At 43.9% G+C, this 24,647-nt stretch overlaps 1 protein-coding gene across 2 annotated transcripts in view; it reads left to right on the top strand.

Moving 5' to 3' along the window:
• LOC149275960 (4-aminobutyrate aminotransferase, mitochondrial-like) overlaps positions 1 to 24,187 on the top strand; it is a 280,567-nt gene extending 256,380 nt beyond the window's left edge. For both annotated transcript variants that reach the window (XM_089504079.1, XM_089504080.1), the window contains 2 exons: positions 20,775 to 20,886; positions 24,066 to 24,187. In XM_089504079.1, the coding sequence (XP_089360205.1) occupies positions 20,775 to 20,886; positions 24,066 to 24,187 (234 nt within the window). The remainder of the gene's footprint in view (positions 1 to 20,774; positions 20,887 to 24,065) is intronic.
• The last annotated feature ends 460 nt before the right edge of the window (positions 24,188 to 24,647 follow it).

The raw sequence follows: 24,647 nt of genomic DNA, 5'->3' as shown, positions 1-24,647 counted from the left end.
GTATTTGCAGGTATACAATAATCATGTATGGAAACATAGCATTGCAGGTATAGATCAACAGAAAACACAAGCCCAGCATTGCAGGTATTGATCAACTGGAAATCACATGTAAACTCAGCACTGATGGTATAGATCAAATAAACACATGGAAACAGCACTGCAGATATTGATCAACTGAATAAGACATACAAACCCTTTATTTGCAGGTATACATAAATAATGTATGGAAACATAGCATAGCAGATATGGATCAACAGAATAACACACAAACCCAGCTTTACAGGTATAGATCAATTGGAATTCACATAAAAACTCAGCAATAATGGTATAGATAAAACCCTCTAAATTACAGGCATATATCACAGGTTGTCCCCAAACAGTCCAGCATTAGTCAACAAACAGTCGGTCCTATGCCATCTTTGTCCCATAAACACCCTGCCTGCAGCATCTTGGTCCCCAAGGCTCAAGCACCCTGCTTGTGCGATCTTTGCCTTTCCACAAATCAATTATATGTCTATGATACACACAAACATTTTTACATTTTTTAATTCACACAATTCATCCACACACTAATTCATTTATTCTCTTTCTCAATCTCACTCTTTATTTCAATATTCTTATTACCCTCTTTCTCACTATCTACCGCTCTCTCACTGTCTACCCCCTCCCTCCTTTCTCATAATCTACCCCCTCTCCCTCCTTTCTCATAATCTACCCCCTCTTCCTCCCTTCTCATAATCTACCCCCCTCCCCTCCCTTCTCATTATCTACCCCCTCCCTCCTCATTATCTACCCCTTCTCCCTCCATCCCGATTATCTACCCTTTACCCCCTTTGTAGTTCACTTACCTTCCAGAAGTCCTGCGGAGAGAGCGCAAGGCCTCTTTCTCCCTGCTCTGACGCGATACACGCTGCTTCTCTGCTGAGCACCGGAATATGATGTCATCTTCATATGTACACAGTATTCCATGTGTGGTCTGACTAGTGACTTGTACAGTGGTATAATTATTTCCTTGTTGTGGGCATCTATGCCCCTTTTGATGCACCCCATGATTTTATTTGCCTTAGCAGCAGCTGCCTGACACTGGTCGCTACAGGTAAATTTACTGTTAACTAAAACTCCTTTTCCATGTCAGCCGTCCCCAGTGTTTTCCCATTTAATACATATTCCCAGCCTGGATTTTTATTCCCCATGTGCATAACCTTACATTTATCTGTGTTGAACCTCATCTGCCACATCCCAGCCCAAGCCTCCAACCTATGCAGATCCATTTGTAACCGTGCACTGTCCTGTATTGTGTTAACCACGTTACAGAGCTTAGTATCGTCTGCAAAGATTGATACTTTACTATACAATCCCTCTACAAGGTCATTAATAAATATATTAAAAAGAATAGGACTAGGAATAGGACTGACCCCTGTGGTACCCCACTAGTAACAGTCACCCACTCATAGTATGTACCATTTATAACCACCCTCTGTTTCCTATCCCTGAGCCAGTTACTTACCCACATACACACATTCTCCCCCAGCCCAAGCATTCTCATTTTATGTACCAGCCTTTTATGTGGCACCGTATCAAATGCTTTGGAAAAACCAAGATATACGACATCCAGCGATTCACCCCGATCCAGTCTTGAGCTCACCTCCTCATAAAAGCTGATCAGGTTAGTTTGACAGGACCGATCCCTTGTAAACCCCTGCTTATATGGAGTCATACATTTATTTTCATTGAGATACTCCAAAATAGCATGTCTTAGGAAACCCTCAAACAGTTTACATAAAACAGAGGTTAAACTAACAGGCCTATAATTCCCCTGGTCACTTTTTGTCCCCTTTTTTGAATATTGGCACAACATTTGCTATGCGCCAGTCCTGGGGAACAGACACTGTCACTATAGAGTCCTTGAATATTAGAAATAGGGGTCTGTCTATTACATTACTTAACTCCCTTAGAATGCGGGGGTGAATGCCACCTGGGCCTGGTGATTTGTCTATTTTGATTTTTTTTAGGCGGCACTGCACTTCTTCCTGGGTTAGACAGGTGACGTACTGGGGCGTTTATCTCATCCTGCTGTATATTACCTGGCATTTAATTTTCCTCTGTGAATACAGCAGAGAAGAATATATTTAATATATTAGCTTTTTCCTGATCCCTGTCTATAACTTCTCCCTCATTAAGGGGCCAACGCTTTAATTTTTAACCTTTTTACTATTTATATAGTTAAAGAACATGTTGGGGTTTGTTTTACTCTCTTTGGCAATGAGTCTTTCTGTCTCCACTTTTGCTGCTTTTATCTGATTTTTACATATTCCTGTTTTAGTAGCTTAAATGCCTTTTTTTGCCATTTATTGCACATTTTTATTTATCCACATTTTCTCTTGTTCCTGACTCTTTTATTCCCATACGGTATGTACCTTTCACAGTTAGAATTGAAGATATTTTTAAAAATCTCCCATTTAGTGTCTGTACACTGGTTTTTGAGGACATTTTCCCAATTTACAGTGTTAAGGGCTTCTCTTAGTTGATCAAACTTTGCCTTCCTAAAGTTCATAGTTCTTGTGGCTCCTCTAAAAGTTCCCTTATTGAAGGACAAGTTATAATGTATTATATTGTGATCACTATTTCCTAGGTGCCCCCTGACCTGCACATTAGTTACTCTGTCAGGTCTGTTGGTTAATATTAAGTCCAGTAGGGCGCCTCCTCTGATCGGGTCCTGTAATTATCTTTACTTATAGTCAGAAACCGGTTTCCTTTATGAGATTCACAGGTCTCGGTTTCACAGTTTATGTCAGGATAGTTAGTCCCCCATAATAACCACCTCATTGTGATTTGCTGCCTTGTTTATTTGCATTAGTAAGCATGCAATTTAGAGGTGTATGTTTTTTTTCCCTTTGAAGCCTATCCCTATTAACTATTCTAACCCCTCCCTCCGCTCCTCCCCCGGTACATTTATAAGCCCCAGCTCTCTATCTACACTATCTTCCCCTTCTTTATTTTGGTCCCCCCCCCATTACCTAGTTTAAACACTCCTCCACCCTTCTGGCCTTCTTCTCCCCGAGCACAGCTGCACCCTCCCCATTGAGGTGCAACCCGTCCCTACCGTAGAGCCTGTATCCAACAGAGAAGTCGTCCCAGTTCTCCATGAACCCAAACCCCTCCTTCCTATACCAGCTTCTGAGCCACTTGTTTAGCTCCCTAATCTCCTGCTGCCTCTCTGGTGTGGCACGTGGTACAGGTAAAAATACTACCTTGGAGGTCCTTGCCTTAAGCTTGTTACCTAAGTCCCTGAAATCATTTTTAAGGACACTCCGCCTACCTCTTACTTTGTCATTGGTGCCAATGTGCACCATGACTGCTGGGTCTTCTCCAGCCCCTCCCAGTAATCTGTCAACCCGATCCGCGATGTGCCGAACTCGAGCCCCCCACTTCCAGCACCTGTCTGGCCTGCCCTGCGCTCCTCCTTCCCGCCTTACTGGAGCAGACGCCCCTCTGGCGGTCAGAGGCAGTGACTTGCTGCAGTACTGCTAACTCTGAACTAACATCCCCCTCATCTGCCAACCCGGCAAACTTGTTGGGGTGTGCTAGATCAGGACTAGCCTCCCTGGCACTTTTTCCCCTACCCCGCCTTCTAACTGTAACCCAGCTAGCTGCCTGACTGTCCTGTACCTCCATCCCGCTATCCTCCCCCACCTCTACCCGCGAGAGAGCTTGCTCAGTGAGCAGCTGACTCCTCTCCAAGTTGTCAATAGATCTCAGTGTAGCCAGTTGCTCCTCTAGACTCAGGATTTGTGCTTCCAAATGAGCAACCCGCACACATCCCGCACAACAATATGCACCCTCGAAGCGCTGCTCAAGGATTGCATACATTGAGCAAGATGTACACCTGACCGCATTGTCAAACATGGAGGACATCTTGGCAATGGGGATAGCTCAAATAACTGGCAAAAACAGACAGTAAGACGCAAAATATATATAAATATATTATATGGAATCACAAGGATTTATACTTTACCCTCCTTATTAACTCCTTCTTTGCTTGTAACTCCTCACAGAGAAGGTTACTTAATTAGCAACACACCTGAGTGTTACAATAGTTACGCTAGAATAGATTTTATTATTGTTGACAATTTTTCCCTTTAATTCTAACTGATAATGTTGGGTATCACTTATTGATCCAAGGAGAAATCTGACTGCCATTTAGGGGTCAAGAAGTAATTTTTTCCCTGGTTAGTGCAAAATTGGAAAGAGCCAAACTGGGGGGTTTTTCCTTCTTTTGGATCAACAGCAACAAATTATCAGATATAGGAAAGGCTGAACTTGATGGACGTATGTCTTTTTTTCAGCCTATATAACTATGTAACTACCTATGTAACTATGTAACTTGGTCAGATCATGCTCCTGTAATCTTCCTTGGTTTATGTCAGTTAGAGAATGTGGTAATTGGAGGCTCACTGAAACCTTTCTCAGAGACTCAGTCTTGTGGTCAGAATTGTGATGCAATAATTATTTTATACTAACTCTGCAGCTGGCATAGATATTGCAACAGTCTGGCTTGCCTATAAAGCCATCATTCTCAGTCATTTCATTAAAGATGGTTAGCATCTCAAAAAGGCTAGACAGGAAACAAAGTTTTTAGACAAGTTGACCTTTATGGAAAGAATTCATACAATTAATTCAATGAAACTGAAAGTGGTAGCACTATGTGAAGTTAAATCTGAGCTTAGTAATTATCTATTACATGGCACAGCATTTACCTTAAAACTTCTAACAAGACTGACACACTTTCAGCTCATAAAATTAGAACTAGAGAGGCCCACTCCAGGATCTCTAATTTACTTTTTTCATTGGGCCATAAAGTTAACATGAAAAAAATGAATAATCTGCTGCTTTTTATAAAACTCTCTCTAATTTAAATGATGTAATACTTCATCATACAGTCACGAAGGAGATGTTATCATTTGTAAACAAGTCAAGGTAAAGTCAAACCTATTTTTGAGAGCCAAGCAAGAGTTTCTATCACAGTCACTTGAGATTCAGACATTAAATTGAACAAGGAAACCAAATACTACAATGAAAATGATAGCCTCTTTTAACCCAATTATTTAATTAGGGATTTAATTTAGGGTCACCATCCTTAAGTCAAGGACAGCTGGAAAACGACTGGAAAACTTTTGTCCAGTATTGCTGCTAAATTTGGACATTAAATATACTCTTAAATCCTGGCAGACTGAATTTCCGACTAGGTGGGATTTCTGGGCCGTTAGGATCCAGATAATACAATGAATTTTGTGAACTTAATCTCCCGTGTTTAGCTGCTGCTCTTGTTAGACAAAGAGAGAGAATTTGATCACGTATATAATTAAATATTATTAGACAATATCGAATTCTCCACAACAGCTGTCCGCTTTCCCCTTTGTTTTTTATGCTGACTCTTGAGTGTGTGGCTGAGGTTATTTGCGATAAATTACTTATATGAGGCGTTCAAATCCAATCTAGGGAGGATAAAATCATCCTTTTTCGTCTGCTGCTCCTTTCCTCCTGCTGGCGATTTTGAACCTTACAAAATATGCAGCCATTACTAGCAGACTATGCCAAAGTCGTCTTATACAGTATAATACCTCTAAATGCCAAACCCTGGCAATTGTGATTATAAGCCACGTTATCAAAATGGCCCTACTTCATTACCATAAGGCAGCAATACTCTCCAAGGCTTTGCAGGATGCTTTTTCTGCTCGTCCCCCAAGCTGGGTGGAGTTGAAAAATTATACTTTATACCCTTATAATTACCAACAGCTTCTCTGGAGCTCCAGTCTCTCCAGTTCTTGGCCACGACTGCGGCTGGAGTACTTGTTGGCAAGTAACCTGCTGATCCAATTCTGTGCTATTCACCCCCAATTGAAACAAGTTATTTAAAAATGTTACAGTATGCTTCTATTATGTCATTTTCCAGCAAAAACAAAGATGCAATGGGAGAAAGAATAGAGCTCTGCAAAATCTGAAGGGGTTGTCATGTTGTACTTCCCATTGGCAGGTCAGAAGACAAGTATTATAGTGCTGGTGTTTGGTTCCAACCAACTGCTTTTTCCTGGGGATAACATTTGTTGATGTTGTAGTTCCAGGCCTGCCTCAGTGCTCTATAGTTGGTGGGATTGTTCTAAAATGATGCTGCTGCACCAAAAAATAGCTCTACTAGACATGATTCCAAACAGGACTGGCAAACATTAAAGAAAACCGGAATCGCCCTCATTAGGGAAAAAAAACAATATTCTCCTTGTTATTTTATAAAAAAAAGGTATGTTTTATAAAATATTTAAATGGAAAAAAGTATAAAAAATTAACAATTGAATTAATTTTGTTCATATTAAACCTTAAAATGAGGCCAGATCCCACCAGGAAAACTAAGCAAAAAGCTACAAATTTTCAATCAAAATTTGCCGGCTCTTTCACTCACTCGGTCATCCACGTTCTCACACTCCCGTCCACATTTATGCTGTCTCATGCTCTCTGCATTTATCATTACCTTCTCTACCAACCACTTCCTCTTCTGTGTCTCACATCTTGTTGTATTTTATCTTCTTGTTCTTCTCTTTTCTCTCTTCTTTGTTCTTTCTTCATCCCTGAAAGGGATGGTATTGCCCCCACAGATCCCTGATCTCATCATCATCGAGTCTGTCTCAAATTGCATGAAGACCTGGGAAAGCATGGCCTACAGCACCTATCGGTATGTTGGGGGTGTTGATGGAGCTGATGCCAGTGGCCCACTGGTTTCCCTTTAATACAAGTGTGACAGAATTATCAAGCCATCATGGAGCCAACAGGGTTGGTCGATGCCATCCACGCCCCAACCAACGTTGGGATGACATAACCGTTGACTTTATTGTTGACTTGTCCCTTCACAAATACATAATACCATTATTATAACGGTGGTTGACAGGTTAACATGGCATCCCACGTTCCATACTTTCAGAGGAGTGCAATTTACCTCTCGCTTCTGGTCGGCGTTTTGCAAAAGACTCTTATCTTCTGCTTACCATCCACACGTCAGTGGACAAACTGAGAGAGTCAATCAGATATTGGAGCAATATCTTTTTTATGTAACTCACCTCCAGGACAATTGGCTACTAGTTACCTCTGGCAGAATTTGCCTACAATAATCACCTTCAAAGATCCAGTGGCATGTCGCTTTTCAAGGCCAACTACGGTTACCACACTAGATTCCTTCTAGAGCTAACTCAAACCCTTAACGTACCAACAGTAGGTGATCTTGTGCAAACCATTCAACAAACCATCCAGATTCTTCAACAGTCGCTCCTCAAAGCACAAGACTACAAAAAACACTTTGACAAACACAGACAAACACCACCTTCCTATCAAGTAGGTGATAAAGCGTGGCTCTCTTCAACTCATATAAAAACCTCTTCACATCAGAAAAATTGGGTCCTAAAGGGTTTGTGGGTCCCTTTCCCATTACAAAAGAAGATGGGTACCCGACTTCAATTCCAAGAGAAGACAACAAGCTTCACCTTCTGTTTCAGTTAGGTAGAGAAAATCTTGGAATCCCATATGCAAGGCCATTTGGAATATCTGGTTCAATGGAAGGGCTATGGACCTGTGGAGTGTACTTGGCAACTCAATACCAACATTCATGCCCCCTACATAATCATGACTTTCCACAGTAACCACCCAGGTCGTCCTATGCCCCACAGTGCTTGGAGATCACATGTAAGGGGGAGGTCTTGCCCCGAGATTCTTCACCTCGTGGGGCAGCTCCTGTTCAATAGGCCCCTCGTGGAGCAACCACACGTCCGCGGGGTAGGCCGCACCCTCAGCTTCAATGTAGACATGCACCGCTGCATGCGCCTCTGGTGGCGAGGAGTGCACAGCTTCACACCTGGAGGTGTTACAGCACAGGAGGAGGTCTTCGCTGATTGGGAATGGAGGTGGAGTGTTCCCACTGCACCTCTATCTCTGCTACACAAGGGGGAGGAAACCAGGTGTTAGGAGGAGCAGTCTATACCTGCTACCCCTTTAAAAGCCCTGCATTCCCTTCACTCAGCGCTTGATAATTGTACCTTGTTGCTGTACTCTTTACCCTATAGCTTTGTCTTATAATGATTTCCTGGTTTTCCTTCTCTGTACATTCTGAACTCTGTTAACCTTTGACCTCAGCCTGTGACACCCATTTTTGCACCTACTCTGTCTGTCTCAACCTTTGGATTGTCCTGACTACCCATTTGGATTTGTCCTTTCTTATTAAATTGTATTTTCTCTGGCTCTCTCGTTCCTGAGCTAAACTCCACAACCCCAGCCTGACAAAGTGTCTCTATTACCACAGGGTTACGTAATGCACATTACATGACCCGCACTGGGCAGTCTTCTGCAGCCAAGCAGGGGGGACGACTTCTCTGTCCCCAGATGGCGGCCCTGCCTTTGTGTACAATTAACTCATAGTCTCGCATATTTTGGCTTGCTGAATACGCGTCCTCTTCTAAGGCCTCCATGGCGGTATTGAAAGCTTTTTCTTGCCTTTGCTTCAGAATTTTGTAACATTAGGCTACCCAGGGAGGTAAGTAAAAATTGCTCACTGTTATCTTCTACACACCTCTTAATTATTTGGTTAAGGTGTTTTAATCAGACCCTTTGCGATAGGTATATAAAAAAAATCAAGCACTTAGCTATGCAGTCTACATCCACAAAAATTTGTGAAAAAAATGAGTCGTTCTGAAGAGCTCTATGAATTCAAGCATGGTACTGTTAGACGATACCACCTTTGCAATAAACCAGTTTGTGAACTGTCATCCCTGCTAGATATTCCACGGTCAACTGTAAGTGGTGTTATTAAAAAGTGGAAGAATTTAGGAACAGCAGCAATTCAGCCATGAAGTGGAAGTTCACGTAAAGTCACAGAGTGGGGTCAACGCAGAGGCCAATGCTCTGCTGATTTCATAGCTGAAGAGTTCCAAACTGCCACTGGCTTTAATATCAGCACAAAAACTGTGTGACGAGAGCATCAACGAATGGGTTTCTATGGCGGAGCAGCTGCATGCAAGCCTCCCATTACCAAGTACAATGCCAAGTGTTGGATCGAGTGATCTAAAGCATGCCGCCACTGGACTCTTGAGCAGTGGAAACGTCTTCTTTGGAGTGATGAATCACGTTTCTCTGTTTGGCTGATGGGTGAGTCTAGGTGGATCCCAGGAGAATGTTACATGCCTGACTGCATTGTGCCAACTGTATGGTTTGGAGGAGGGATAATGGTATGGTGCTGTTTTTGGGAGGTGTGGCTAGGCCCCTCACTTTCAGTGCAGAAAGATCTTATTAGTCACTACGTACCAAGACATTTTGGTCAATGCTATGCTTTCAACTTGTGAGAACAGTTTGAAGAAGGCCCTTTCCTATCCCAGCATGATTGTGCCCCAGTGCACAAAGAAAGGTCCACATGCATGGTTGTATGAGTTTGGTGTGGAAGAACTTGACTGTCCATGACCTCAACCCCATCAAACACCTCTTGGATGGAACTGGACCGGAGATTGTGAGCTAGCCTTCTCGTCCAACATCAATGCCTGACCTTGCAAATGCCTTACTGGATGAAAATCCATTAAAAACACTCCAAAATCATATGGCAAGCCTTCACAGAAAAGTGGAAGCTGTTAAAGCCGCAAAAGGATGGGGGACCAACTACATATTAATGTCTATGTACTGTATTTAGAATGCAATGCCTTAAAAGTTCTTGTTGGTGTAATGGGCAGGTGCCAAATACTCTTATCCATATAGTATACACAAACATTTAGTTACCTAGCTTGTGAGACATTTTTTCTATATACCCTATTTGCTCGATTATAAGACGAGGTTTTTGTCAGAGCAAATGCTCTGAAAAATACCCCTCATCTTATAATCGGGGTCGTCGTATAATCAGACCTCAAATAGAGGTCTGACTATGAGACTAAGATCCAGATACCCCTCAGCGCTGCTGGGGACCTGTATCCTCCTGTCTGGTAACCCCCCCCCCCAAAACTTACCGGTGCTTCTGACTCCCCGGTGTGTTGTCCGCGCAGCGGTTGACGTCTATGCGATTCGGGTAGGCAACTTCAGCTGCAGCCGGAAGGAGGTGCGGTTAGCAGCGGGAGCTGTCTGCATCCACCGCTCAGACCTTCCCCGACTGTCAGAGAGCAGAGTTCCCCGCACCGCTGCAGGGAATTCTCTCTGACAGTCGGAGGGTGTATGCGCGATGGACGCATACAACCCCTGCTGCTAACCGCACCTCCTTCCAGCTGCAGTAGAAGTTGCCTACGTGAATCGCGTAGACGTCTACGGTCAACACACCGGGGAGTTAGAAGCACTGGTAAGTTTGGGGGGGGTGTTAAGTGGGGGGCATAAGGCATTTCTGTAGGCAGAGTGCTCTATGATATGCATTTTAACCCCCTTAATGCCACTCTGCCTCCAGATATGCGTTTTAACCCCTTTTATGCCACTCTGCCTCCAGAAAGGCCTTTTAACCCTCTATATGCCACTCTGCCTCCTGAAAGGCCTTATACCTCCCTATATGCCGCTCTGCCCCAAAATATGCCTTTTGAACCCCTAAATGCCAGAGTGGCATATAGGCGTTGTGACGGACTCCGTGACATTGGTGGCAGCAGTGGGATTTCTTCTTAGTCTGAGGGACACTTACTTTCTACCGGGATTGACCGACAGGACGGCAGACTTCAGTCGCCTTGACAAGGACATGGATGTGGTATCAGAATTCCAGGGGCTGCTGCGGGTCATCCTCTCCTGCTACACCACTGCTTTGCCTACAGAACAATACCAGAACCTGAGGCAAGTGGTTCGACGGTCAGTATGGCAGAGGGCTGTTATACGCCGGGGTCAGTGTCTTCCAAGCTCCGACCAAAAGATTAGAGACCAGTGGGAACTACGGATGTCTTTCCTGGGACAGCAACCCCAGGAGCAATGGGTATCCGAATTGGACAAGCTGGTCCAACACGAGGTAGAGCTGAAAGATCACTATAGGGCTCTGCAGTGGTATACAAAACAAGCATATTGGGGAACTGCGAAAGATTGTTCTCCAGAGGGCTATGACTTTGGTGGCCCGGGATTATTATGGGATAGTCTTCAGGAGGATCCGGACAGCGGAGTGGCGGATTGAGGACATCCGGGATTTCAGGGAGTGGGACCTCCCAGATGCGCTAGAACTTAAAGGTGATTTAGACTTTTTAATTACGCAGGAGTGGGAACTGGAAAAGGCGTATGAAAAACTGTTTGACCGCGTTCAACAGAATGCCCCGGTGTCCAGGGATTGTGGGGATTTTGTGGATGTTATTGAGTGGTCACCTGAGGATGTTGGCTCAGGCGGGGTGGATGGGACTGCGGTCTCCACCCCTGAGTTAGAGGGATACTGGGCAGCTAATCCAGATCCGATACTGGAGCTGTGCGACTGTGCTCCACAACCAGATCCAGAGATTGTGGATCTAACTGATTTTACATCTGAGGATGTTAACCCAAGAGGGGTGGATAACACTGCGGTCTCCACATTGGGGGCCTCAGAATGCTGGGCAGTCTGCCCAGATCTCTTAGTCCCAGCTGAAGAGCTGGCAACAGGGCAGAGCGCTGCTGGCTTCTGCCCCACACCTGCAATGACTACAGGGATCCAGGGAGATGTGGCAGCCGGCCCTTCTCCCCAGCGGCAGCTCACATGTCCGGGAGCGGAGGAACTTGTTTTTCCTCCCCAGCGGCAGTGGGAGGAACCGAGAGATGTGGCAGCCGGTCCATCTTCCCAGCGGCAGCTCACATGTCCGGGAGCAGAGGAACCGGCCCTCCCTCCACAGCGGCAGGCCGGCCCACAAGATTCCCTAACCCCAGCTGAAGTGCTGGCAACCAGGCAGAGCATCGCTGGCCTCTGCCCAGCACCTACCAAAGCTGCAGGAGTTCAGGGAGATACAGCGGCCGACCCGCCCCCCCAGCAGCAGAACCTAATTCCAGGACCGGATCAACCGGAACTCCCTCCTCAACGGCAACAGGAGCACCAGGGAGGGGATGCAGGCGGCATCACTCCCCAGCGGTACCCGGGAGATGGCGCAGCCGGCCCATCTCCCCAGCAGCAGCAGGAGCACCAATTTTGGGAGGGCATTAATGGGCCAAATAAACTGACTGACTACGGAGTCAACCCGTTTGGGGTCTCATCCTATGTCAGTCCAATTGTGAGGGAGAATTGTGACGGAAGCCTCCATCACTGGGGCCACTGGAGAAGCCTGACTGCCAGGCTCCTCCCTATTGACTATGGGCCCTGGGTTTGTAAAGACTTCTGTGGCTACCCCCAGCAGTATCATCTCATCACTGGCTGAGGGGATTATCTCCGGCAGACAGCCAGGATCTGCCACCAGGGAGTGACCACCATTCTTTGATGTTTAATGTTATATAAATCAGTCTCCCCCCTATTGTATTGTTAATCCCGTTACTGCCCCTGTTGTCTCTGAGAGGCAGATTAAGGGGGCGGTTTGTGTCCCAATATCTTGTTTTATGTTAATGTGTGTTTTGCTGGATATATCCAGCTCTGTGTGTCTAAAATAAATCAGTCTTCGTTTGGTTTTACCCTACACTGAGTCTCGGCTAGTGACTGGGGAACCGGGGAAAGTGTGGTGTCCCAGGCTAAGGGAGTACAAGACAGCGGAGGTAGTCGGTCGGACTAGCCAGCTCCGTGACAGGCGTATAAGGCATTTCTGGAGGGGCACAGTGGCACATAGGGGGTCAAAAGGCATATCATGGGGCACAGTGGCATATAGAGGGTTAAAAGGCATATCATGGGGCACAGTGGCATTTAGAGGATTAAAAGGCATATCATGGGGCACAGTGGCATATAGGGGTATAAGGCAAGTCTGGGCAAGCCTGGGGGCAGATGTGCATAACTGGGGGGTAGGTTGGAAAATAAAAGGAAATAAAAACAAAAAAAAATATTTTTCTCAATCATAGCTTTTATTTAAAAAAAAAATAGTTTACATGAATTAACATTTACTAGTAAAACTTTTTCCTATAGGCTCGTCTTATATTCAGGCTTTTCCTTTTTTTCCTAAATTAATATTCAGATTTTCGGGGGTCGTCTTATACTCAGCGTCGTCTTAAAATAGAATAAATACGGTATATGATTCTAGGATGGTGACTACATCTGAACCATCAGAGATTTTGTCCAACTTCTGCTTGCCTGCTAATGCCAATTTAGTTGTGATAAGCGTATGAAGGATACATTTCCATACAACGGGCTGCAAGTCTGATGGTACAGAATGAAACAGAGTGATTTCTGGTGCAAAGGACAGAGAGAGGCCAGTAACGTCTTCTAATAAGAACAGACGCACAATATCCCCCTGCATTCACAGCCTCAACAAAATAAGATAGATATAGTAGAGAATACTCCTGCTAGATGTGCTCTTTCCACTGTTGGGCAGAGGAAGATTGCCTGTGGTGTCTTTCCTAGGCCAATATATATCCTTATTTAATGAAGTTCCTATGGGTAATTAAATTGGCATAGCATACTGAGATTGCATAAGACATATTTAAAACATAATTGTTTATCATGTGGTATTGTTTGAAGCTGGTCCCTGTCCAGATATGAGGCTGATATGGGAAATCAGGATAATGGTTTCTATATTTCATTTCTGTGGAATACCCTGCAAGGGATATATTTCCATCACATATTTGTTTTCCTCATCATGAAGTATGACTGTGTTAAACAGTTGTCAAGATCAGGCCCAACCCATAATTGTGCTTATTGCAACGTTTTATCCAAAGCAGGCTATTCCTTTACGTGCTAACTGGCAGCACAAGAGGGGTATTACTGCCCCAGTGAACAATTAGGACAGGTGGAAAATTAAATTAACAATTAACCCCCTTACCCCCCCTATAAAGGGAACTCCACCCCTAACCACAGTGTGCTTTTTTCTGTCCTTTGGACATATTGGGACAGGTGGTGGTCTCTGTGTGAGACCTTGTGTTAGCTTGCTAACCTTTATTTTTATTTTTTTCAGGTGCCCTCCTGTTTGGATTGTGTATACTATTTTTGTTTGCTGCCCTGCTGTGCCCGCAGGACAGCCTCATTTCACCCAGCTTTATCTGTGTGTTTGTGCTGGATCTATACCTGACTGGTTTGGATGTCTCCTCCCAGCTGCTTATCTTCATGTCTGCTGTACTCGTTTTAGCTGCTCAGGGGGAGGATTCCATTCCTTTCCCTCAGCAGCAGTAGTAATAATTTAGAGATTATGTTCTTACTTGTATTCCTGATTTTCCGGGGGGGGGCGGACGGCGGGGCGTGGCTTCCCGTTTTGGCGCTCTGCCAGTGTATATTAACCTGGTAGTGTCCTTTAGGCTGTCTCTTGGTACAGCTATTAGTTAGCCTTCCTAGAATCTGCTGTCTATCTTTGGCTTTGTGTGTTATCCTTCCCTTGCATTTCCAGTCTCAGGGTAGGTATAACTAATAAGATTTTTATGTTTAATAAAACTCTTTATATTATTTTGGTCATCTCTTTTGCAGATGTCTTCCCATACTCCAGAGGATCCTGCTCCTGAGGGGTGCAAGTCCACTGCCAAGCGGAGGCATTTTACCTGCCGCGGGTGTGATACACCTTTAGAGGATGCTTACCCTTATATTCGCTGCCCAAGTTGCAGAGATTCCCCTGAGGCAGAACCCAATATACGTGATATGATGATTTGGGTTTTTTTGGATCCTCTATCAAGAGATTTGAGGATACACTCCAAAGAGGCCTAGGGCCCAGTCCCCTCCAAGGGTGGTCCCTATGTCTGAAGACGCTTATCTCACTGTAGATGAGCTTGACTCTTCTGAAGAAGAAGAACCTGCTTCATCATTCTGATTTCCCATTGAGAAAACCCAACGGTTACTAAAGTCCATCCGGTCGGGGGACCAGGATGTTGACTCTAAGGAACCTCCAGAGACCACCTCTAGAGGGCCCAGTGGATGAGTCGTTCATTAAGTTAATGGAGACTGAATGGAAACTCCCAGAAAAAGGTCCGGTTATCACCAAGCGGTTCAAATCTATGTTTCCACTTAATGAAGATCAGCAGTGCCCATGGGGTCCTCCCCCTAAAGTTGATATGGCCATCGCCAAGATGTCCAAGAGGACCGTGGTACCCGCGGATGATGGATCTTCTTTACAGGATTCCATGGATAGGCGCCTCTTCTACTGTGGCTAATTTTCTGCGCACCAGAATGTCTCAAATCCAGTCGGATATTGATGCAGGTGTTCCAAGAGACGATATCTTGAAGCAGTTCAAGACAGCTCAACTGGCTGTGGAATTCCTTTCGGATGCTGCTCCTCAACATCTGAAGCTAGCCTCCAAATCTATGGCGCTATCTGCTGCTGCAAGGAGACCCCTTTGGTTAAAACCCTGGAAAGCGGACAACGCCTCCAAATTTTCACTTTGTGGGTTGCCTTACGAACCTGGCAAGCTGTTTGGCAGTGAGCTGGACAAGAAAGGCAAATACCTCCCCCAGGGACCTTCTAGATCCCAGTGGCGTCAGGGGACTCAGAAGAGAGGAGCAGGTCACTCCCACGGGTCCTATGAGAAGAGAAAGGACCTTTGACGCAGAGAGTCTGGCACCAGAGAGTCTGGAGGTAACCCCTCCTCTAGTACTAAACCCCCTGGTGGGAGGTCGTCTGTCTTTTTTTCTGGAGGCTTGGGAGAGGTCCATACCAGACCTCTGGGTGTTAGATGTAGTCTGGTCAGGCTACAAAATAAATATTGTTTCCCTACCGCCTCTGAATTTTGTTCTGACAAGGATTCTCTCGCGCGAGAGGCAAAGAGACCTAGAGGAATCTATCCACGCCTATATACAGAAGAAGGCATTGGAGAAGTTCCTCCAGAAGAGCGTGGATTCGGCGTCTATTCGCCAGTCTTCCTAGTGCCCAAGATCACAGGAGACTGCCGGATGATCTTAGATCTACGCTATTTGAACAAGTTCATAGCGAGAAAGAAATTCCGCATTGGAGTCCATCCGCTCTGTAATAAATATCTTACAGCCGGGAGACGTGATGGTCTCAATAGACTTGAAGGACACTTACCTACATGTTCCTGTTTGCCAAGCCCACAGGAAATATCTGCGGGTGGCTGTATCCCTTTGTGGAGTAGTGAAACACCTTCAGTTTGCTGCCCTTCCCTTCGGAATCTCCTCTGCTCCGCATACCTTTACCAAGGTTGTTGTTGCCATGGTAGCAATCTTGAGACTAGAAGGCCTAGAAATCATCCCATATTTAGATGATTGGCTTTTAAAAGCCGCTTCTGCAGAAGTTCTGCATTCTCATCTTTAGAAGGCTCTGGTTTTTCTCCACCAGTTAGGGTGGATAGTAAACTACCAAAAGTCAGAGTTGGTTCTATCCACTTCCAGGAAGTTTCTGGGGTTCATAATCGACTTGACCTGGATGACTCTCTCTCTGTCTCTCGACAGACACAATCGGGTTGTCAGAGCCGCCAGTTCTCTAAGGACCCCTCAGTCGGCGTCCATCAGAACGCTTATGAAGATGGCCAGGGCCAGCGACTGCGGATGCAGTTCCTTGGGCCCTTTGGCACCTACGCCCTCTCCAATCAGAAGTTTTGGGCATTTGGAATCGCAACCCTTTAGGGTTGAACAAAATGTGCACCCTGTCTCCTCAAGTCCGTCGCTCCCTCAGTTGGTAGGAGCATCTGAAAGATGGGAGGTCCTTGATTCAGCCAGCCTGGATTCTGTTGACCACGGACGCATCCCTTCTAGGTTGGGGAGTCCATCTAGAGGACATTCCAGTACGAGGTACTTGGTCCGTCCAGAGAGCCTTATGTCTTCGAACTTCAGAGAGCTCAGAGCATTCAGATTGGCGCTCCTTAACTTTGCTCCTCAAATCCGCGGCAAAGCAGTGAGAGTTCGTTCAGACAACATGACAGCTGTTTATTACATCAACAAACAGGGTGAGTCGGGGTCTCAGTGTTCCAGGCGAGTGGTCACTAAACCAGGAAGTATTTCATCAAATTCGGGCTAGCTTACATCTTCCCTCCAATTTCCATGATACCAAGGGTATTGATGAAGATCAGACAGGACCAGACCTCGATTATTGCGATCATTCCATTGTGGCCGAAGAGGTCGTGGTTCACCCAGCTCATGTTGATGAGTCAGGGTCTATACTAGCAGCTTCCAATATCAGAGAACCCTGTGTTTCTGGGCACAGGGTCTCGCCTAGATCTGAGAATTCTCAATCTGACAGCCTGGAGATTGAAGGATAGTGGACTTTCTTCTGGGGTCTTGAGGACTTTGTCTCATTCGAGAGCGGAGTCTACTAATAGAGCTTACAACCAGATTAGACGCATTTTTTCACTATGGTGTGCGAAGAACAAAGTGGGTTTCTCAGATCCCCCCCCATTTCTTCCATATCACAGTTCCTCCAGGATGGACTGGATAAAGGCCTAGCTCCCTCTGCACTCAGAGTGCACACCTCAGCCGTATCGGCTTTTCTAGGAAAACCCCTGTCCCAAGAACCCCTTATCAGGAGGTTCCTTAAAGGAGCCGAAAGGTAAACACCTAAGATCCTGAGACCAGTCCCTCAATGGAACCTTACTGTCATGCTCAGGGGGTTATGCTCTCCCCCCTTCGAGCCACTGGAAAGCGTGGACATGAAGTACCTTTCCTGGAAGGCTGCCTTCCTAGTGGCGATCACCTCTGCCAGGAGAATTGGTGAGTTGCAAGCTCTGTGTGCCTTTGAGCCTTACACCCTATTCCTGCCTGATAGGGTTCTCCTAAGGTTCCTGCCAGCTTTTTTACTGAAGGTTCCTTCATTTCAGAACATTAATCAGGTAATTTCTCTACCTGTTTTTCACCCGGATCCTTCAACAGAATAAGAATCTCTTCTACATTACTCTTGACGTCTCCAGATGTCCACAGATCTATCTACAAAGATCCGGTGTCTTCAGGAAAGATGAAAATCTCTTTCTACAGTTTTTTGGCAGGAACAAAGGATCTAAAGCTTCTAAACCATCCCTGAGCAGGTGGTTAAAGGAAGCCACAGGAGATAGTGGTTGCGCATAGAGGAGAAGAAAGTCACAGTAATATAATATGTGGCTGGCACCGTGTGGTAAAGAGTTAAGGAATGGGTACTCACATTTTTTGGGGACTTAAGCAATTAGTCCCACAAAACTTGCATGGGCGATACAATCCTCGCCTGGGGATATCTTTAGCAGCAGTCCTGTGTAGTTCTTTTTTTTTGGTTCTCACAATAAAGTTAAACAGAAATAGGCATATTGCTTTCTGTATATATAAAATGAATAAAACAAATAAAAACAGTTCACTATATACTCACAATATGGTGAGCAATAAATGGATTGCTCACACCTTCTGGCGTAGGTGGAATGATCCCCACCAAGGATATAAGCTTGCGTGATTAAAACATTAAAAGGATACCAGGAGCAGAAAAGAATGGTTTTTAAAAAAACTTATTTATTTTCAGCTTTCTGGTTAAAAACCATTAAAAGGTCAATAAAAATAGCACATACGCGTTTCACCTACTAAATAGGCTTCCTCAGAGTGTCTAAAAGAGCTCCTGGCACTGAAATCCTTATATAATAAATTCAAACAGTGTGAAATTGCGCTAAAGTGACATCTTAATTAAGGGGTGTGGCTGATGACATCATCAGTAACAATTTACATGTTTAAAAATATAAGGTACAATAAAAATAACAGGAAATAAAGTAATTTACAAAGTATATACACATCTGATATGATGCCCATGGTAAAAAACTTAATTTTGAATAGTCAGTAAAAACAAATTATTTATATTTTTTAAGATAGCTCTTAATGTTAACAAACAACATAAAAATATGATTTTTTTAATTTTACAGACAAGTAAAACTTAAAACAAACTTAAATCTAATAAATAATCCTTAAAATTTGTAAATTTACTAAAACTGCCATTTTTTTGTAAACAAAGAGGATCTTGGGAAATGTAGTTTCCGCCATATTTATTTAATTTTTATTTATTTATTTATTGTTGGGAGGGTGATTGAAAAATAATAGTATTATGACAACTCTGTATATAAGAGACAGGGGCAGTAATACCCCTCTTGTGCTGCCGTTAGGACTAAGGGAAAACAAATTATCGTTAGAAATTAACGATTTGCGGCCTCCTAGCACAGACTGGGAATGATAGTTTTGTTTTGTTATGGGTTGTTGATCATCAAGGTCTTAAGAGTCTTCAGTAAATTCTTCTGCTTTAAGTTTAGATGCAGTCTCAGTGGCAAGTGAAATGCCCTATTACGTCCACAATATTTTTTTCCCCCTCCATTTCCCCCTCAAACTTTTTTTCCACAAGCTAACTATACATAAATGTAATAATTCCCTGCTGACTCAAGCAGTTTACAAACACACATTATTTTCCTGGATTTAGCCCGTCACCCACTAACCTGATTAGCCTCCCACCAAACTAATCTTACTAAGTAAAATAAAATTTGGAAATTTTACAAACTGACTTCTACTAAATTACTTCCTAATGTACAATTAATTTGAAGTCAATACAATTCCCCACTTAGGAGTTGTTGAATATATACCTAGCTAAATTTAAACCTTTTCAAACTGTTTTTCAACAGTGCACGTGTGTGTGTGTGTGTGTGTGTGTGTGTAAGGGCAGGTACGTGTGTGTGTGTGTGTAAGGGCAGGTACGTGTGTGTGTGTGTGTAAGGGCAGGTACGTGTGTGTGTGTGTGTGTGTGTGTGAGGGCAGTGTACGTGTGTGTGTGTAAGGGCAGGTACGTGTGTGTGTGTAAGGGCAGTGAATTATACATAAATGTAATAATTCCCTGCTGACTCAAGCAGTTTACAAAAACACATTATTTTCCTGGATTTAGCCCGTCACCCACTAACCTAATTAGCCTCCCACCAAACTAATCTTACTAAGTAAAATAAAATTTGGAAATTTAACAAATTGACTTCTACTAAATTACTTCCTAATGTACAATTAATTTGAAGTCAATACAATTCCCCACTTAGGAGTTGTTGAATATATACCTAGCTAAATTTAAACCTTTTCAAACTGTTTTTCAACAGTGCACGTGTGTGTGTGTGTAAGGGCAGGTACGTGTGTGTGTGTGTGTAAGGGCAGGTACGTGTGTGTGTGTGTGTAAGGGCAGGTACGTGTGTGTGTGTGTGTGTAAGGGCAGGTACGTGTGTGTGTGTGTGAGGGCAGTGTACGTGTGTGTGTGTGATGGCAGTGTGTGTGTGTGTAAGGGCAGTGTACGTGTGTGGGTGTGTGTAAGGGCAGTGTACATGTGTGGGTGTGTGTAAGGGCAGTGTACATGTGTTTGTGTGTAAGGGCAGTGTACATGTGTGTGTAACGGCAGTGAATTATACATAAATGTAATAATTCCCTGCTGACTCAAGCAGTTTACAAAAACACATTATTTTCCTGGATTTAGCCCATCACCCACTAAACTAATTAGCCTCCCACCAAACTAATCTTACTAAGTAAAATAAAATTTGGAAATTTAACAAATTGACTTCTATATTACTTCCTAATGTACAATTAATTTGAACTCAATACAATTCCCCACTTAGGAGTTGTTGAATATATACCTAGCTAAATTTAAACCTTTTTAAACTGATTTTCAATTTAAATTAAACAATAGTCCTTAAGGGTAAAAAAATGCATACAGATATTCATCAATATCTGATCATTTTGCTGCTAACATGGTCTTCACTTGATAACTTTTCCTGTAATATAGACCGAGGTTTAAAATATATATAAATATTTTTTTTCTTAGACACGTTATCCACACCTTCTAAGCAGAGTGAGAGGAAGGGGAACATTCTGCTCATTTGACACTCCAGATGATGCCACTCGATCTAAATTGATTCTACAAACAAGAAATAAAGGTATTTATTTGTCAACTATATAATTATCACTGACTTCTGAAGCAGTTACATATATGTATGTGTCTAAATGGGTTTAGCTGTATTAGTCCAGTGGACACTATGTAAAAAAAAACAAAAAAAAAACTTATTGCAGTATGCAATGATACTTTTTATTGGACAAACATGATATTTAAAATACATGTTTTTGAGAGTTCACCCTTTCTTCTGGTCTGAATCAGTACTAATCAACATGAGGTTAGCACTTTAAACAAGTGATGTTGTTAGAGAAGGGGAGGGTGTGGAGTGCCATAAATGATGGGGCCTGGGAGTGAAATCTGCACAGTGGTTGAGAGATAACCAAAGGCCAGAGCAAATAAACATAGGATAAACAAATACATTAACACACTAGAGCACTGGCGACCCCTTGTTCCTGTCTCCTTGTACCAGTTCAAAATAGTCGAGGTCAGAAGTGCCCTTTCTAAACTATTTTGAACCAGCATGGGAAGACAAGAGCGTATCAGGGACACATTACATCACGCGATCTCGAGATGAAACCGAAGCTGGTTGCACACTTTGCGGTAAGCAGGGGCAGGCAGGGGATTGATGGTTATGTATATATGTATGTATGTGATCATGGATGTGTAATTGGGTGTGTGCATGGGTATATAATTGTGTATGTGAACATGGATATTTGTGTGTGTGAACATGGATGTGTAGGTGTGTTAGTGAGTATGACTGTGTGTGAGTTGTGTAAGTGCATGCCCCCCAACTGTCCCGATTTAGGCGAGACAGTCCCGATTTCGGGTCTGTGTCAGGCTGTCCCGCCTATCCCTTTAGTGCAGCTGCCGGGGGGTGCACAGACACCCTATCAGCAGCTGCAGACTAGTCGGGAGATCACCATCTTCCTCTAGTCGGCTCAACATTAGAGAGCGCTTTACTGCTCCCTAATCACTACCTAAGGGCAGTGTATGTATGTGTTTGTAAGCGTGTGTGTGTGTATGGGCCAGTGTGTGTAAGAGCAGTATAGGTATTTGTTAGCTGGTGTGTAAGGGGAGTGTATGTGTATATATGTGTGTGTAAGGGGAGTGTATGTGTATATGTGTGTGTGTGTGTGTGTGTAAGGGCAGTGTACGTGTGTGTGTGTGTGTGTAAGGGCTGTGTACGTGTGTGAGGGCAGTGTACATGTGTGTGTAAGGGCAGTGTATGTGTGTGTGTGTAAGGGGAGTGTGTGTAAGGGCAGTGTATGTGTGTGTGTGTGTGTAAGGGCAGTGTACGTGTGTGTAAGGGCAGTGTATGTGTGTGTGTGTAAGGGCAGTGTGTGTGTGTGTAAGGGCTGTGTACGTGTGTGTGTAAGGGCAGTGTACGTGTGTGTGTGTCTGTGTGTGTAAGGACAGTGTACGTGTGTGTGTGTAAGGACAGTGTACGTGTGTGTGTGTAAGGACAGTGTACGTGTGTGTGTGTAAGGGCAGTGTACGTGTGTGTGTGTGTGAGGGCAGTGTACGTGTGTGTGTAAGGGCAGTGTACGCGCGTGTGTGTGTGTGTGTAAGGGCAGTGTACGTGTGTGTGTGTGTGTAAGGGCAGTGTACGTGTGTGTGTGTGTGTAAGGGCAGTGTACGTGTGTGTGTGTGTGTAAGGGCAGTGTACGTGTGTGTGTGTGTGTGTGTGAGGGCAGTGTATATGTGTGTAAGGGCAGTGTACGTGTGTGTGTGTGTGTAAGGGCAGTGTACGTGTGTGTGTGTGTGTAAGGGCAGTGTACGTGTGTGTGTGTAAGGGCAGTGTACGTGTGTGTGTGTGTAAGGGCAGTGTGTGTGTGTGTGTGTAAGGGCAGTGTACGTGTGTGTGTGTGTGTGTGTGTGTGTGTGTAAGGGCAGTGTACGTGTGTGTGTATAAGGGCAGTGTACGTGTGTGTGTGTGTAAGGGCAGTGTACGTGTGTGTGTATAAGGGCAGTGTACGTGTGTGTGTGTGTGTGTGTAAGGGCAGTGTATATGTGTGTAAGGGCAGTGTACGTGTGTGTGTGTGTGTAAGGGCAGTGTACGTGTGTGTGTGTGTGTAAGGGCAGTGTACGTGTGTGTGTGTAAGGGCAGTGTACGTGTGTGTGTGTGTAAGGGCAGTGTGTGTGTGTGTGTGTAAGGGCAGTGTACGTGTGTGTGTGTGTGTGTGTGTGTGTAAGGGCAGTGTACGTGTGTGTGTATAAGGGCAGTGTACGTGTGTGTGTGTGTAAGGGCAGTGTACGTGTGTGTGTATAAGGGCAGTGTACGTGTGTGTGTGTGTGTGTGTAAGGGCAGTGTATATGTGTGTAAGGGCAGTGTACGTGTGTGTGTGTGTGTGTGTAAGGGCAGTGTACGTGTGTGTGTGTGTGTGTGTGTGTAAGGGCAGTGTACGTGTGTGTGTGTAAGGGCAGTGTACGTGTGTGTGTGTAAGGGCAGTGTACGTGTGTGTGTGTGTGTAAGGGCAGTGTACGTGTGTGTGTGTGTGTAAGGGCAGTGTACGTGTGTGTGTATAAGGGCAGTGTACGTGTGTGTGTGTAAGGGCAGTGTACGTGTGTGTAAGGGCAGTGTATGTGTGTGTGTGTAAGGGCAGTGTACATGTGTGTAAGGGCAATGTATGTGTGTGTGTGTGTAAGGGCAGTGTGCGTGTGTGTGTGTGTGTGTCTAAGGGCAGTGTATGTGTGTGCGTAAGGGCAGTGTACGTGTGTGTGTGTGTGTGTGTGTGTGTGTGTGTATGTGTGTGTAAGGGCAGTGTACATGCATATGTGTATGTGTAAGGGCAGTGTATGTGTGTATATAAGGGCAGTGCATTGGGAAATGTTCCAAGCACTGAGCTGAAAGACAGAAAACTAATTATAAACAGGCAAATACTGTGCGATCCAGTCCTTACATGTCCATCTACCATTTGTAGGAAGTCTCTGAGGCAGCAACAGCTGCAGATTTTAAACTTGAGTGATCATTAAATAACTGGGTGTAAAGCAGAATTGCTTACAAACTGAACAGCATTTCAGACTCCAACATATTACTCTGGGGCAAAAAGCAAAACAAATAGTGCACTGCAACAAGACTTTTATGTCTACTATAACTATCCCTGAATGTTAAGTAATTTCTTATGATACCCACTAGATCATCTCCAGATCTTTCATAAAACGATAGAAATCTAATATCAGGCTGCATCAAGTTGATGTACTAACCTCTATTTTTTTCTTCAGGTGTTGTAATAGGAGGCTCCGGCGATAAATCAATCCGCTTTAGACCAACTCTGATTTTCAAAGAATACCATGCACATCTGTTTTTAAATATCTTTAATGATGTTCTTGCAGAATTCAAATAAAGAATCTCTGAGCTGCCTTACTGAAAAAATGACAAATTACAGTGGGATAACTTTTTTCCGTACGAAAGCAAATCATTACCCTTTAAAATCAGTTTATGTGCCACATGTATTTTCATTGCAGAAAGTGGCTTCGTTTATGGTATAGAATATGGATATTAAGGGATATTATTATAAAATAAGAACATAATAAGCATTAAACAAAGTACATGGCTTAACACAGATAAACATTTATGGTCTTTGAAATCAACAAAACTGCCTTTGAACTTGTTTTTGGTAAATGAATTATATGAAAAACATGCTTTATGTTTTAATGTGATTGCTGTATGTGAATTGTTCATGATATATACTATATTAAGCAATCATTATGAAGAGTAGAAATTTGTGTGCTGTAAGCAATTTATTAGTAGATCAGCTTTTTAATGTAATTGGCTTTTGTAATTTTTTTTTGTAGATGGATGGT

The sequence above is a fragment of the Sceloporus occidentalis genome, unplaced genomic scaffold, assembly GCF_023333645.1.
Source record: "Sceloporus occidentalis isolate IW3139 unplaced genomic scaffold, rSceOcc1.0.p SCAF_255, whole genome shotgun sequence".
Classification (NCBI taxonomy): Eukaryota; Metazoa; Chordata; class Lepidosauria; order Squamata; family Phrynosomatidae; genus Sceloporus; species Sceloporus occidentalis.
Note: the sequence above shows the minus strand (reverse complement) of the source record. Positions and strands in the feature narration are given on the sequence as shown.